The 16,747-nt window shown below is 34.2% G+C and overlaps 1 protein-coding gene across 1 annotated transcript in view; it reads left to right on the top strand.

Annotated features, from left to right (window-relative positions):
• Trhn (tryptophan hydroxylase) overlaps positions 1-15,854 on the top strand; it is a 35,829-nt gene extending 19,975 nt beyond the window's left edge. Inside the window, exons 5-10 of the mRNA XM_085940027.1 lie at positions 3,644-3,761; positions 7,148-7,311; positions 9,534-9,660; positions 10,129-10,361; positions 13,344-13,560; positions 15,666-15,854. Of these exons, the coding sequence (XP_085796153.1) occupies positions 3,644-3,761; positions 7,148-7,311; positions 9,534-9,660; positions 10,129-10,361; positions 13,344-13,560; positions 15,666-15,758 (952 nt within the window). The 3' untranslated portion in view covers positions 15,759-15,854. The remainder of the gene's footprint in view (positions 1-3,643; positions 3,762-7,147; positions 7,312-9,533; positions 9,661-10,128; positions 10,362-13,343; positions 13,561-15,665) is intronic.
• The last annotated feature ends 893 nt before the right edge of the window (positions 15,855-16,747 follow it).

The raw sequence follows: 16,747 nt of genomic DNA, 5'->3' as shown, positions 1-16,747 counted from the left end.
TCAAATTATGTATGTTCAATATTAACGATATTTAAACCACTTCAGTTAATTGACTAGTATTTAATTTCGTCATAATTCGGTAAATAAAACTAACCTCAACTACACAAAACCACTAGTCTCTCAAGGTTATCTGATTCGCGCTAAATGATAGGTATGTCCAAAAAACTTAATTAATGTAATTATTTAATACCTACTTTGATTTAAAATACAAAAGCCGATCGCCAATAGTAACTTAATTCTGAAAGCGCTTAAGAGAGTATTGTAAGAGCAATTAGTTAAAATTTGTCGCAATTAGATAGGATACTTATAGCATTGTGGTCAATATGCGTTAGCGCGAAACCCGAGAGACGCAGCTTCGATTCCTGCTGGGTATCGTATTTTTTTCAAAAAAGATTTTTTTTATTGGTTATATTTATTTTCTCAAAAAGTTTTCAAAATTACGTATGTTTAAGAATGTTACATTCCTCAATATTTTGAATTATCCGCTGAAAAAAAATAGTTCATGAAATCAGTACTCACTACCTTCGGAAGGAAGAAGAAATCCAGTTGTACCTATAATTATTGTTTATAAAATTCTTTTTTTTTTTTTCAAATTGTGTCAAAATAATGTTAAAAACATGTTTATTAGAAGTATTCACAACTGCAGTCTACATTAGTATTAAGACTACCTAAGCCTCAATATTTTATATAAGTACGTACTAGTGGCGTGCGGTCCATGCATGCTGCGAATGCGTCGCATTCCGTAATTTTAGTATATAAGTATCCACAAAACCAATAAAAATTGTAATGTCATACTAGGTGCTCGGTACTGCTTCATATGATAGAAAATATGCTGTGGTGTGGAACTTACTATTTGGTAGTATCCTTTTCATGCCTTCACAATATGTATCATGTGTTTTCACCGTTCCAATTATTTGTTTTTAAAATCTATCATCGAGTATTCAGTAGAAAAAATATTATACTACGAGTATTTTAAAGACCATGCTCAATCTGAAAAGACACCGCACGCCATCGATATTGTGTAGGTACGTATTACGAATTGTTGCTCAGTTTACAATTCCTTGATTTGGCATCTATTCACAAGTAAGCTCATTTCCAGTCGAACTGTCGTGGGGTAAAGTCGAAATCAGATTACCAAGATGATTCAATTAAATAGGAGTGGAGGTCTCTCTGTAAATACATTTACCTCCATAAAATTGTAGCTTTCACTCGGGGTAGCATCTCAATCGGATCCAATAGTAAGCTGTTTTGTATACTAATTACCTTATTGAATTTATATTACTAAAATGGCACCTAAGTGGACTCTATATACAGCCAAAAATAGTTAATATTAATAATATGCATTTATGAATCATAGGTGGAAAATAAAACTCATTCAAAACTCATTGGAGGGTTGAGAAAATGATTCCGGTGTACCTTCTAGGTATTACGTTTAGAAGTAAAAATACTCGTTCTCTCCAAATTCCTACATTTAAAAAGCCGTTTCTACATAACGGAATCTATAAGTATATAAGTGAAGCTATGAAATGATTAGTCATCACAGAATTGATAAAATATGAAGGAAAACATTTTTTTTTTTTTTTTTAATAATTTCGCCAAGGCTTCGCCAAGGCTTCGCCTCTTTACCTCTGATCCGCCAATCAGGCCCTCCTTTCAATTCTGTTAAAGATCTTTACAATTCTATCTAGCTCTTCCATTTGAGTCACCGCTAGGGCACATTTTAATTCATAGGCATTCTCAAAGATATCCGCAATTCGCAGCTGTACTCTGTGTCGTTCATATTTAGGGCATTGTACTGCTATATTATGTACAATGTCCTCCAAAATAACACATTAATCGCAGAGCTGAAAATCGCTTCTTCCCATGAGGATCTTGATCTTCACATCTAAATCTTTTACCCATTGTGTGTCCTGTTTTTAGCCTCAGTATCAGCTTAAGCTCATTTCTTTCCACAAACCAGGGCACTGAAAAGAAGAACATTCTCTTTAAGTTAAAAATATTCATACATTTATCATCAACGGATGTTGATCCACTGCCTGATGAAGGTTTTTATTCGTTAAGTATATCCCTTTTTTACTATTTATGGAACAAATTTGTATGAAAGGTATATGAAAAATCTGTTGGTGACCACTTATAAATCACCCCGCGACTCCTCATAGGTTGGAATGCTGCGCTACACATATATTCCAAAATTTTGTATAAAATTGGTTTAAAAAATAAATAAAATCAGTTGCAATAATAATGAAAACTCATACCGTAGGAGTATTGACGATATAAATGTTTAAATAATTAAGGTAATTTAATAAATCGTCATTTTTTAATAACACTGGTTTACATAATAAATGTTGCCTATTATTTCGATTCGATGTATTGATTAGTAAGTATTTATTTTATTGAAATACCTGCCACGGGAAGTTTGCTACAAGCAAGAAAGTAAAAAGATTTTTTGCCAAGTCAGATAAGTTTATCGACAGTATCTGGCGGATATGCTTTTCAATAAATTGAGGCAATATCGTTATTTTCTTTTGGGTTCGAATACCGGCAAACTAAGTGTGGAAGAAATGAAAGTTTTATAATGACACGCATGACCTTTTCACCATTAATTTTCTCACAAAATTACACATTTTTTTGTTTTAATAATAGCAACGACACAATAATATAATATAAATACAACATTATATTCAATATAAACTTAAGATTTCCTTTTCGGTGATACTTTTAGAGACAAAAATAGAATTAATTATATCATGTAAAAGGAATCAAACAAAAAAGTAAAAAATTGTGAAAGAAAAAAAATCTACGTAAGTACATCCATTGTGTGAATTATAAATACTATTAATTATTATAATAAATTATTTTTCAGGATGTCAGAAAAATAAAAATAGGATAAAATAGATTAAAACATGAATTTACGACACGTGCCTGAAATCTATAAATTAACATGTACGGCTGATACTACGTATACATTATATTTATCCAAATAACAGTTAACAATAATTTTATTTAACAAATAACAGTATTGAGACCAGATGATATGCTCCGCATTCTGTGAAATCACCGAGCGGTAATTTGTACGTATTTTAAAATCATTAAAAATATAATAATTTTCCAATTAGATTACCCAATTTAAGGAATTATAAATACAATATAACTTATTTCAACGTCAGAGTAAATATTAGAATTTCAGTTTATAACATTTGGTTCGGATAGACTGGGTTCCGTTCCGGCAACCCCATTCAAGTCGAGTTTCATACAAAATATGTATGCACTTTTTTTGATGAATTTTCAGTATAGGAGCACACTCTTTCTGGGTTATCTTTTTTCTTATTATCATCGATTTTTACTGTGTTAAATGGACCGTAAATTAACTTGAAATTGCGTATATAATCCCGGATTTATTTATAATCGTATTGCCAGAAATTAAATAATTGTGTAAAATAAATAAATGCTGGATTCGAAGAAGAAAATTACGTGATGCGACAGTAACATAAATAAGCCAATAGAGTCAATTTTACCAAAAGACAATTCGACAAATTAAAATATTATGGTATATAAAATTTGATTCCTTCCTTCTTTTCCAGTGAACTGTACACGTTGTTTTCACATAGCCACGAGAGTACTAATTGGGCTTGCTTTTTTCTAGGGGAATTGTTTTCCGAGAGCTTCATAAACTTTACGCGATCCATGCGTGTCCTGAGTATTTGGAGAATTGGCCACAGCTCGTCAAGTACTGCGGGTACAGAGAGGATCATCTTCCACAGGTAAACATGTATTTCTGCAATCAATATTTGAATAATATCATGTGATTAGTCTGAAACCCCTCTTCTTTTTAAGGGAAACTATGGTATCATTACCACTGCTATTAAACAGACTCGCTAATAATTTGAATCAAGTCGAAAAACCAAACTGCCTACATTAATTTTAGGTCTACATAATATCGAGTCAGTGGACTAGTAAAAATAGACAGGTTCTGACTATAATACAGGGCTCGAAATGGAACGGAACGCACCGGAGCGCCGTTCCGGCTCGTGAAAATCGTAAAATTATCGCTCCGTCTCGTGGAAAAAATATTTTGACCGTCTGAGCTAGATAGGCCATAGAATAGAAAATCTGACACATTAATTTTTATAAAATACACATACGATTTGATGACTATGTAAATATCTTCAGAAAATTTGTCGAGCGCTCCGGTTTGTAAACTTTTCCATTTCGAGCGCTGCTATAGTACCTGATAATATTTCAAATGAGTTTCTGATCCGGATGAGCATGGTTGAATCTGCGTTAAATCAAATTTAATCCCGGTTGCTCGTATAAAATCATCTTGACTAAAATCATTTATGACATCGTCATAAATCAAAACCGTCGGCAATGTTACAACACTCTTCCGTGAGCTGGGACAATGACGTGACGTGGCTAACCGCAAATAATGAAAAATCAGCATCTGCCCATTCACCGATACAACATTCTGCTATTCTTCGTGCGGACCATATCAAGTATATAAATTTGTTATATGCGACAAGCTAATGTTTTTTCTACTAAAAATATCGCACCAATGCTATGTTTTTTTTTTTTTTTTTTTTAATTATTAATAACCATGTCCTTGCTTTTTCGTACAAGGTGGTTGTTGTTAGTAATTTTGAACAATCACAAACACCCAGGCTTTGAGAAAAACACTTAAATGTTTTTGTCACGACCGGGAATCGAACCCAGGAACTCTCGGGTGGAAGGCGAGCGCCTTACCAACTTCACCACGAGAGCCGCCCACCAATGCTATGTTGCATAGATTAGCGAGTTCCTCACCGGCCATGGCAACTTCGCCGCCTGACTCCACGAGTTTGGCTTGATAGGAAATAGGCCGGGTTGTACCTGCGGGCATGACCACCAAGGTGTTGAACACATCCTCTGGGATTGCCCGCTTATGGAACTCGAACGAGCGGAGCTGTTTGCCAGGGTCCGTTCTCACACGGACCCAATTGGACATGGAGATCTTATAGCAACCGAGGCCAACTTTGCGGCATTCGAGAAATTTGCAGCGTCGTATGGGGAGCGGGATAGTCCCGACTCCTCTGTAGACTCATCCATTTCAATTCGTGACACTCAGTATGCGGGTACACAGGGCGCTTAACGTCAGCGGACAGCAGAGCCAGTCCAAAAAACAGAAAAAAATCTTTCTTAACTTTCTTCTTTAAGCACTACGGTGCATGATTGCAGCATCAGTCCCGTGAGGCTCCGTCTCGGGACGGAATGAGTACTTAAATCACTTCTTTCAGACACGTTTAAAGCGTCATGGAAAGCGGCCGTGCATATCCATGGCTGTGCATATATGACAGGTGGTGGTGGGAACTTTAAAGTATGACATGTATTTTGTGAAGTGCAACAAAATCATATTTCTATGTGCGACCGGGCTAACTCAACATAAATAATTGACGTTGTTTATAGTTTCCATAGACCAAGACTCATAACTTAAGTACCTTGATGTACAACCACACATAGTGTTTATCGGTGCTACATTTTCGGTAGAAGAAAAATCTGCTCGTCGCATGTAACAAATTTCACTGAACATGCGCCGCAGGTAGAATATCAAAATATTGCATCGGCGCCTGCGCAGATGCTGCTTGTCTCTATCAGTCATTTGTTTCGGCTAGCCGCGTGACGTCACTTACCCGTCATGGTCCCGCCTACATTCGCGAAAGAGGGTTACAAAATTGCCAGTCGTTTTGATTTATAACTGTGTCAAGATGATTTTGTATGGTCGACAGTTGGTTGGTTGTTGACAGTTGGTTACAGCAACTCCAATTCGACCGTATCACGAGAATCTGAGTTGGTGGATAGACTCGCCGATATTCAAGCATCAAATTCTTTACTCCATCACGTGAGTGCAGTTACAATACTCCGCAAACTACCTATACCATGGTTTCCCAAACTATGGGTCGCGAACCACCAGTGGGTCGCGAGCGAATATTGAGTGGGCCCTCGCCACTGTATACATGAATTTAAAAAAATAGGAAGTGATAAATTTGATATTTCATTCAGCACATAAGCATCTACTGGACGAAGAATTCATTCTCAAGCTCACTTATTTGGCGGATATTTTTTTGAAATTAATCGAACTTATTTGTATTCGCAAGGATCAAACGGATCAGACATTTTTGCAGTTCACGATAAAATTCGAGCGTTCATGAAAAAGCTTATGTTGTGGAAAAGTTGTATTTAGAATGGCATGTATGATTGTTTTGAAACACTTGAAAATTTTATTATTGAAAACCAAGTGCAGCCTAAGATAAACGTACTGTCTGAAATTTCCAGTCATTTATCACTGTTAATAAATAACTTTGACGACTATTTTGGGGAAGAGATGAAAAAGTTTGATTCGTTGCGTTGGATTTGCAACCCATTTCAAAACGACTTACTAACTAATATGTCAACAAAAACAAGTGAAGAACTCATTGATTTATCAAAAGATACGTCACTGAAAAATAGTTTTAATCGTAAACATTTAACGAAATTCTGGCTCTCAGTTGCTGATAATTATCCTTGCCTGTTCGATGAAGCTATGAAAGTCCTCCTCCTCTTTACTACCTCATATCTATGTGAGGTCGGATTTTCGGCTATGGTTAACATTAAAACTAAATACCGAAATAAATTGGATATATCAAACTCACTGCTGCTATTAAAAGTAACTAAAGTTGAAGTTGATGCTTAAACTGTAATGAAGAAAAATAAGAAACAAATACATCCTTCCCATTGAAATAACTTTGTAAAAAAACCTTGCAGGTGTAGGTATTTAAGTAATAGTTGTGTTTCTTATTTCAACAGTCTTTCATTCATATTGGTAACACTTATAAAAAATATTTTTTTAAATTTCAATTAGAACAAATAAGACAGCATTAAGTAGTTCCACGACTCCCCACTAGGGAATCTGTGCATTACCAATATTTATGCCCTCTTTTCTCTGAGACAGCTAAGAGGTGGGTCCCAAGATTGGAATTTTTTGTTAGATGGGTCGGAGCCTAGTCAACTTTGGGAACCACTGACCTATACTATATCATAACGATATATGCGTTGGAGGGTAAATTACAAACGGCAGTCATAATAAACTATTATTTTTAGTCGATATTAATAGATGTGTTATACGTTGTGTCAATAGCTTGAAGATGTGAGCGCTTTTCTGAAGCGTAAGACAGGGTTCCAGCTGCGGCCTGTAGCAGGATATTTGTCCCCGAGGGACTTCATGTCCGGGCTAGCCTTCAGGGTTTTCCACTGCACGCAATACATCCGCCATTCATCGGATCCCTTCTACACGCCAGAGCCGTAAGAAATTTTATCAATGTCATACCACTTTTTCCACTCTTTTCCTTCATTTTTTTCCATCCTGAGCCAAAAAATCTTAATATTCGACTTAGTTTAAATTTATTTTATCTAGCATTTGTACCCAGCTTCGCTTGGAGTTTTTTTTATATTGATTTAGTCTTTTTACTGTTCCCATATTATTATTTTACGAAAAAACAAAATAATGAATGTGTTGTTAGCTCTTTTATCCAGCGTGACTTTTGAGGTTCCGATGGTGCATTTGTTTCATAATATGTATTGTATTCTTATGTCCAAAAATAATCTTTCAGCTTTTGAAATAATCCATCTTTTTTTGAAATTAGTAGGTTTTTAGATTATTCTTTTATTACTTTATGCCCAGGGCTCGAAATGGACCGGAACGCACCGGAGCGCCGTTCCGGTTCGTGAAATCTGCAAAGTTATCGCTCCGTCTCACGGACAAAATAATTTGACCGTCTGAGCTAGATATGCCATAGATATAACAAAAAATCAAGCACACTTATGTTTATAAAATACACATAAAATTTGATAACCTTGTTTATATCCTCAGAAAATTTTCGAGCGCTCCGGTTCGTAGACTTTTCCATTTCGAGCGCTGTTTATGCCATAAAATTATTACGAAAGCTATTTGTTACGTTTGACCGTATTACTTATTGTTATGGCGAAGGCAAGGTAAAATTTGAATTGAAACCGCTTGAAGCTACATAATTATAGGCAATAGAATTATACCTAGATGGGAACAAACACATTCCTGATAAATACGATCGGAAAGATTTTGCTGTTCCACCTGCTATAAATCCATGCTATTCATTCGTTCGGACAGTGACGTCCCGTAGAGGTATTCAGATTGAGCGTCGCTTGGGAGCGGCAGTTGCTCGAAGTGCGGCAAATCGAGGATAATCATTTGGTATATATAGAAATAGCGTAGCTTACTTAGTACCTAATAAAGAAAATATCTTTCCATAATCACTGGCTGGAAACAAAATGTATTAATTAACATATTTTTTTTGTCGGATTCGCGATGTCTAGTTTACTTTCGTTGCCCTTCGACACCCATGGTGACCAGAAACGACACGAAAAATAAGGCGTTATTATGGCATTGCCTATGGGCGGTATTTCGTCTAGGGATGTCACTGGTTGTAAATGACTCCCGTTTTAGAGAAATCAGACTATGCATACAGGATCGGATTTACATTTGAATATGCCGTGGGTATAATATGAAACGGGGGAGAGGGCGGTACATTACATATTCTCTAAGTGTAAAGTTGTATAATTCTTATCATATATAATTTATTACGACAGTAACCTAACCTAACCAGTAACATCATGTAGGGTCAGATAAGGGTAGTCAGTAGTAGGGTGGTAATACATTCTATGTGATGGTATAAATAATGAAAAGAAAGTGAATTATTATACAAGTTCTGAGAGTGGGTTTCAATAAAATTGAAATAACCTTCGGCGATAAATGTCGATTGTTGCAAGATAGCCGAAAAATGTTATAAACAATGTAGTAGATAATGAATTTATGTGTAATTTCAATTCCGCTTAATTTCAACGGTTTTTTACAAACGTTTCAACTATTCATAATTTGTTTTTTACATTTTTTATTGTGATAGTTGACGTAATAGGTAGGTGATAAAGGTTTTACATACTTTATTGTATTCATTTATTATATAACTTTATTCGTTGTCAGTGTGTATTTACCTTTTGGTGAGTGCACATAGTGCCAAAACGACTCAAATGTAATGGTACAAAACTTAAATCCATTAGCTTAGAATATTATATTTTAATTGATTATTGACTTTTAATAAAGATTGGTCACAATGTAATCATTCTACAGTGACACAAAAATATGGTAAAATCGATTCACAGTTGTGTTGTTATTTTTTTCTATCATTGAAACAGGCATTGTTGTTGCAAACATTAGGAGGCCTTCCATGGACTGAAACCGTATGCGGCTTAGAAACGTTTGCCATACTAAACTTATGATTTGTTGAACTTGAACTATTTTCATGAACAAGAGTCATAAGTTTTAGTATGGCACACGGTTCTATACCGCATACGGTTTCAGTCCATGGATGGCCTCTAGACATCCAATATAACTACGAATCGACATTGCCGTGTCCGTGGTACCACCGTAGAATTATTTCAGTACCTATCATTTGAACACATTGAAAATACCTAATTACATATTTAAATTACAGGGACTGCTGCCACGAACTTTTGGGGCACATGCCTTTATTGGCAAATCCCAGCTTCGCTCAGTTTTCTCAAGAGCTCGGACTTGCTTCTCTCGGAGCATCTGACGAAGACATTGAAAAACTTGCTACGGTATGCCGCTAATACATCAATAATATAATAATGGAGACATAAAACTAACTACATGAAATTTAATTCAAAATTATTTAAGCTGAACTCGCGATCGATAAAAAATAATCTATAAAATATCTAAATTCAGGATCTATGATTTAATGGCATAATTTTAAATATGCTGTAGATAAACGAATAGGTATATTTTATCTATTATGATTTGCTTAAAGCAGGGTTTAATTCAATGAAAACAAATAAGTATGACTGACAAAGTCTAGTGTACACTATTTATGTCGGATCAACACAGGTTCCTCCACCCTTTGCCACTGCTATATATCTACTATTCTACAGCATGTATGGACTACAAGCCATTGATTCCCATTCCATGTTTATCTGCAGTCGCAAATACACACCTGAACGACACTTAGGAGTTTTATATTATTTATTATCATAATGCATTGGTGGTAAAGACAATCTTATTCTTTCAAGCTGTACTTCTTCACGGTGGAGTTCGGATTATGTCGCCAGCCTGATGGTACCTTCAGGGTATATGGCGCTGGATTATTGTCTTCCGTGGCAGAACTTCGGCATGCACTGAGCACACCATTGAAGATCAAACGGTTCGATCCGGAGGTCACCTGTCACCAAGAGTGCATCATCACGTCTTATCAGGATGCCTATTTCTACACAGACTCCTTTGAGGAAGCCAAAGACAAAATGCGGTAAGAGGACCACTGTAAATACTACCTAATAATATTCTAACACCCTATTATCAATAATAGTACCTATTAGTGTTAAACAATAATAAAGAACATGCATAATTCTGAAAACACTCATGAGAAAATATAGCCAATAGAAAAAATCTTTTTCGAAAAAAGTAAGACACCCGGCAAGAATCGAACCTATGTCTCTTGGGTATCGCGCCCTGTGCATTATCACTATGCTACGACTGCCATGCTTAATTGTGACAGATTTTAACTATTGGCCTTATTAATACAAAAAATATAAAGAAAGTCCGATTGAGGTAAAATGGAATGTATTATAAAAATGTGTATACTTACCATTGTTTAATTAATAATAACTGTAATTATAACATCGGTTTATAGATTTTTTTATTAATATATTATAATTATTATAATTGCAGTGACATCTAGTTAAGGTGCCTCGAACGTTAATTTGTATTGGATTATAATTGTAATAAAGGGGGCAATTGATTTTAAAACAATACATGAAAATTTTTCCAGAACATTTTTAATATGGTTGCATTGGTAACACTCATAAAACAGACCTATACAAATGTGACAGTCAGTTAGATTACCTAATTACCTCGCATAAAATTAGATCAAATGATATTCACTAGTAATAATATATTATGTAGTAATAATTAAATAAATATATAGTACTTATGTAAAAAAAGATTTTATAGAAATATTTTTAGAATACATTACATCATTTTCATTCTAGAACTTGAGTGCAAAGTTATATAGCGTATACTAGCGTATAGACCAGGGGTCGGCAGAAGCGGCTCGCGAGCCTTATGCGGCTCTTCATACATAACCTCCAATTTCACCTCATCTCAAGCAGCCTTATAACTTTTATAAGATAGAGCCGCCGAACAAACTTAGACTCGTACGGCATACTCTCTACCACTCTTTACTCTACTCATATTCTGGTTCACTCTAGATGCAGATAATAGATTTAAAAATCAAGGAACTGTGGAGCAACAAATTCACAGATCTAACCAGCCGCTTGGAAGAACTCGAAGGAGAGAAATCCAATTTGATTTCTCAGCACAAGCGGACAGCTATCAATAATATTTGATACATGAAATAGTTTGCCTGAAACATTTGACGCGTTAAAAATGCTAGCTTTTGGTATTCTCACAATCTTTAATGCGAACAAACTTTCTCATCTATGAACCAAATAAAAAATAAACTTAGAAGCAGAATAACGGATGAAAATTTACAATCGTGTATTCAATTAAAAATAGGTATAGTTATAATTTGCCAGATATATAGTAAAGCTATCGAAAGCGATGCATGGAAACCGTTATAATTATTTTGTTTTATAAAAAAAATTAAATTTCCCCTCCTAAAAATCCGTATCTATGTACATACCTATTTATATTACATATATGCGGCTCTCTGGTACCTTTGTTATCCCGTTTCCTACAATTTGGCTCTTCTCACTTGACAAACTGCGACCCCTGCCATAGACGAAGACTTTGAAGTCAGTTTTGGTCTTAAAAGATATATACAAAGCCTCGCGAATATTAATGATATGTTAGGTATGCGCATTTCGTTTAGTTAACAAACTTTAATAGTTATTATGATGAATATTATATCAATATTGAAAATAACATAAATTATTAAACACATTTTTTGTTTATCCTATATTTATCCATACTCCAGAATTATACATTCTTCCCAGAAGCCCATTTTTTCATTTTATTCCCTGATAATAATTAATAGAGAACAGCATAATATACTATTATTCTCTCGTCGTCGTCGACCTACGACGAGCACGTGGGCCGTTAATACACTATATTTTGACGCAGGGTTTTGAATGTGTGAGTGTCCTAAGAAAAATAACCATTCATTGTAGATGTGCAATAGTGTGTTGCAACCGTCAAATACGCCAATATCGAATGAGCGTCAGTACATAAACCAAGACCAGTTGTCAGAAAGAAGGACAAGTATACTCTTGACACGTGATAAAGTTTATCCAATATTTTTCCACACTCGAGATCGGTTTCCTGTTACTCCACACCCGTTAGGTATTTCAGTTTACATTATTTCTCAATTCCATGGTCATTCGTTTCGCGTAGTTTCGTGACATCACTGTCGCGTTACTACCCCGTCATGATCCCTGCTGTCTGTGTGGAAGTTAGTTGCAACATTGCTGTCAATTTATGGCCTTGTTGCAGTCAAGACGATTTTGAATGTGCGGTTCATTTAATATTAATCTATGAATCTGCAATGCGGACGACTTGCATCTTGCATCCCAAACTAGTGATGGAATTATGTATCATGCAATTAATTAACGATTGTGTAACTGTCAGAAATTGGAGAGTAAAACGAAAAAAAAAATCATTTCACTCGTGTGTAGAGTTGGGTTTCGGGAATTTCCCGACGGGATTTTCGGGATTTTCCATCCCGAATCTCAAGAATTGAAATTTTTAGCAAATTCGGGATTTCTTTATTATCAATATTAATTGAAAAAAAAAAACGATTTTTTCAATTGAAATAAATTAACAAAATTTGATTTCGAGTGTGTGCGAGTCTGCGATCATGTGATTTTAGTCCAACACAATAATTAAGCCAACGTCGACTCAAAATGAGCGCATTAATTAGTAATGTTTTGAATTATTTTTGTTTTCCTACTTCTATTTGTTTGTTTTTCTACTTGTGTGTTCTACCAGTGTAAAAACAGACACATTCTCTTGGAATATGTCTGTTTTTACACTGATTTTAGGATTTTTTTACAGATTTTTTAAAATTTTCTCGATGTCTCGAGAATTATTCGAGAATTCTTTTCTTGAAATACCGAATCTCGAGAATTCAAAATTTAATCATTTAGGGAAATCCCGAATCTCGAGATTGAGATTTTCTCGGGATATACCCAACTCTACTCATGTGTGATCACTACACTATATATATAATACACTACGATACGCACTTTTTAATATATAAATTTCTTTTCAGAGCTTTTGCTGACTGTATCCAACGTCCGTTCGGAGTGCGCTATAATCCATACACCCAAAGCGTCGAGGTGTTAAGCAACGCACAGAAGATTACAGCTGTTGCGAGCGAACTAAGAGGAGATCTTTGTATTGTTTTGTCGGCCATGAAAAAAGTTTCCGCGCAGGACTCCACCTTGGACATCGACAGTATCACGAATATGCTAAATACTGGATTACAGGTAATGTTGAAATGCCTTGCTAAAACATCGTTTGTGCACTAGACTAATAATCATTAGTAATTATTTAGTCTAATTAGTAATGTTACCTTTGGATACGAAACCTTCATTTATATTTATTGTATTAGTTATAAATCATCTGCAATCAAATTGACGAATGACATATAAATAAAACATTTTACTACGACGATTATTTTTATTTTAATATTGGGCATGAAATACCTACTAACAAGATACCAAATCCTAAAAATTGGCACTAAACATGACAATAATATAATATGACGAAATCCACGAAATTCGTTAGTAAGTGAATGAGTTTGTACAATCTTGAATTATTTCAAGTGGACCTCAAATAGTTAATAATAGTTTATTTCATTATTTACTATTTTAAATTATTATTATTATACTATAATTATTATACTATACTTACTTAACATTTTTTTAAACCAAATATTTAACTTCAATATAATTTTATTTTTTAACTTAATAATTTATTTTAGATTTTTGACTAATATCATGTACCTACGAACTATTAGAAGATGGGATATCAACATTACTATAAGTTTCTTATCAAATGTTCGAATAACTTTGAGAATGTTCCCGTATACCTTCAAATAATAATAATATCAAGACGAAAGGTACTTTTGGAGATTATTACAAATCAAAAATTATTTATTCCAATGTCGGTTAGTTTGCTCTATTGATAAAATAATTTTGAGAAACAAAGCAAAATGTATTATAAAACAATGAAGATTTGTTAAAAATTACACATACGTATGGATTTAGTAAATTGTTAATTGGTGCGCCTTAAATTTGTTATTCCTCTTTAAATCCGGTGCTGAATCTGTGAATGGCTAACGACCAATAATCGAGGAACTCGTTTAATCTTCACATCTTTTGGATAAAGCAAGCTGTTGTTAATCTATAAAACAGTGGTTACCGAACATGTTCCATCCGCGAGAATTTGCAAAGCCCGATATTTTATACTCAAATTTAATCTTAATAAAACTTAAATCAAACTTCCTCCATCGCATTGTATGAGGCCGACTACCTCCTAAATGTTAGTTTCTTTGTCATAGTGTGTTACTCTTCCATCGTGTTATTTTCGTAATATTTAGTTGTTAAGCTGCTTGGACCTGTCACGGGGTCACCTGTCCGGGAACGTCCAAGAATGTGCTCCGAGGTGGACACAAAGCCAATTTTGTTGCGTTTAAAAAAATTGCAGCGTCTTATTGCGGACGTGAAGATCTTTGATGGTCCGTATTGTTTAAACTTTGTTATTTGTTCTATATATTTATTAACTAGAATCATTAATGTTCGTTAGTTCACCATGCCCCTCTTTCCCATGGGCTGAGTTGCACACTTAAGAGAGTGGTGACCTCAGTCTTAGGTATCTCCTGAGACATTTTCAGACCTAAAAAAATGCTGATTCTTTACACTCAAATATAGGGAGTCGTTATTAAAACCAGGTCGTGTGGTGGGGGCGGTTGGTTTGTAGGGGTCTAAGTTGGTGTTTATGAGCTGCTGAAAATTTTGTCCAAATGGTTTTTTTAAAATTCCCCTTTTAATTATATTAATTAGACTATATACTTTCATATAACCCTGATTATTTTATTTTAATTTAAATTTTATCAATTATAGAAGCCTCCGATTTATGTAGTGGATACATAATATGAGCTATTCCAAACACTCGGTGATAACAATCCTCCGCCACCTGTTATTCAGAAACCTCCATTCGCTTTGTGCTTCTACAGCAGTATTTGTCTCTCCTGTCAAATTTCATTTTCGTGACATCGGAGGCTTACGTATTATTTTTTTTTATTAGAAACAAAATAACAATATGTGACAGTAATTTAGTTAAGTGGAGTCTTTGTTTTCTATTTTTTTTTTGTGGATCATGGGGGATAGAAATACTTGAACTTTGGTTTTGGCAATGTACACATATGAAAAAGGTTGAAAGCTGAAGGGATTATTTTGGTTTCTCTTATGATTTTCATATAACAAATATGGTTTTCATTACTCGCTATCTAATACTGTGAATTTGGAGAATCTCCATTTAAAATATAAAAACATTTACATTGATTATAAAATTATTACAAACGTTATAGGTGAGTGATCGGAGTCCGACGTCTGCTTCTGAAGAAGGTTCTCCTAACAATGAACACAAGAATGTTAATGGCAAAGATGTTCTCTACCAGTAATGACATGATATTAGAAAAATAATGTACAGCATACATACTATCCTTAAAATGATGTACATTAAAAAAATCCAAAATATATTATATTATGTTCATAATAATATGACTTATTGAAAATATTTTATCTATAAATTATTAATGTGAATATTCAAAAAATGTCATATGTATATTGTTTTCATAAAAACAAAAACAAGTTATTAACACTGTTTATTATATTATTAATTATTACAATAATACGTTCATGTATTAATATACTCACTGTTCCCTCTAAGCTTTTAAAGGAGTTGATAAATTGATTGTCACACACAGCAATATTAATTGTGAATCGAAAAATAATTTGGGTACCTACACTTTTTTTTTAATATTTATTATTTTAAATAATTCTGTAAAATTATAAATGTAGGGTGTATTTTTTTGCTTAGCAAGAACTAATGAACTGTCAAACCGCGCTGTGATCCTGCGCTCATTTTTGATCAGTATATTCAGGCAAACCATAATGAAAAAAGTCACACTTGAACAACGCTAAAAATTCACTTTGAAAGTCAGTTGTCAATTCGCGCAACTTCTATAAGTCGTCTATACGACTTCGTGATTTTTACGTCGTCCATCTAAACAAGCCATCCGCCAAACTCTGGATAGATTTCATACCACATACTCTCTAAGTGATGCAATATAGCCAATATCTCGAAGGAATGTACCTAAATATCGTTTCGAAAAATGGACTTGTCAATTGGCCTCCGAGGTCGAGCGATTTGACACCAATGTATTATTTCCTATGCTATGCTGATGGAACAGGAACAATAATTATTGACTCCTTCGAAAGCAACATTGCTCGTATTATTTATGACATACGCTAGCACTCGAAAGTGGCCCAAAATTGATATAATATATATATTATACTATATATATACTATTTATATTATACTATTATACTATAATGATTTTGTTGTGCTATTTTTTACAATTTCAAGTTCAATCAGGTGTAAAAATCC

This window comes from Rhyacophila brunnea, unplaced genomic scaffold (assembly GCF_057557595.1).
Source record: "Rhyacophila brunnea isolate RB1 unplaced genomic scaffold, BYU_Rbru_1.0 scaffold_1, whole genome shotgun sequence".
Taxonomy (NCBI): domain Eukaryota; kingdom Metazoa; phylum Arthropoda; class Insecta; order Trichoptera; family Rhyacophilidae; genus Rhyacophila; species Rhyacophila brunnea.
Note: the sequence above shows the minus strand (reverse complement) of the source record. Positions and strands in the feature narration are given on the sequence as shown.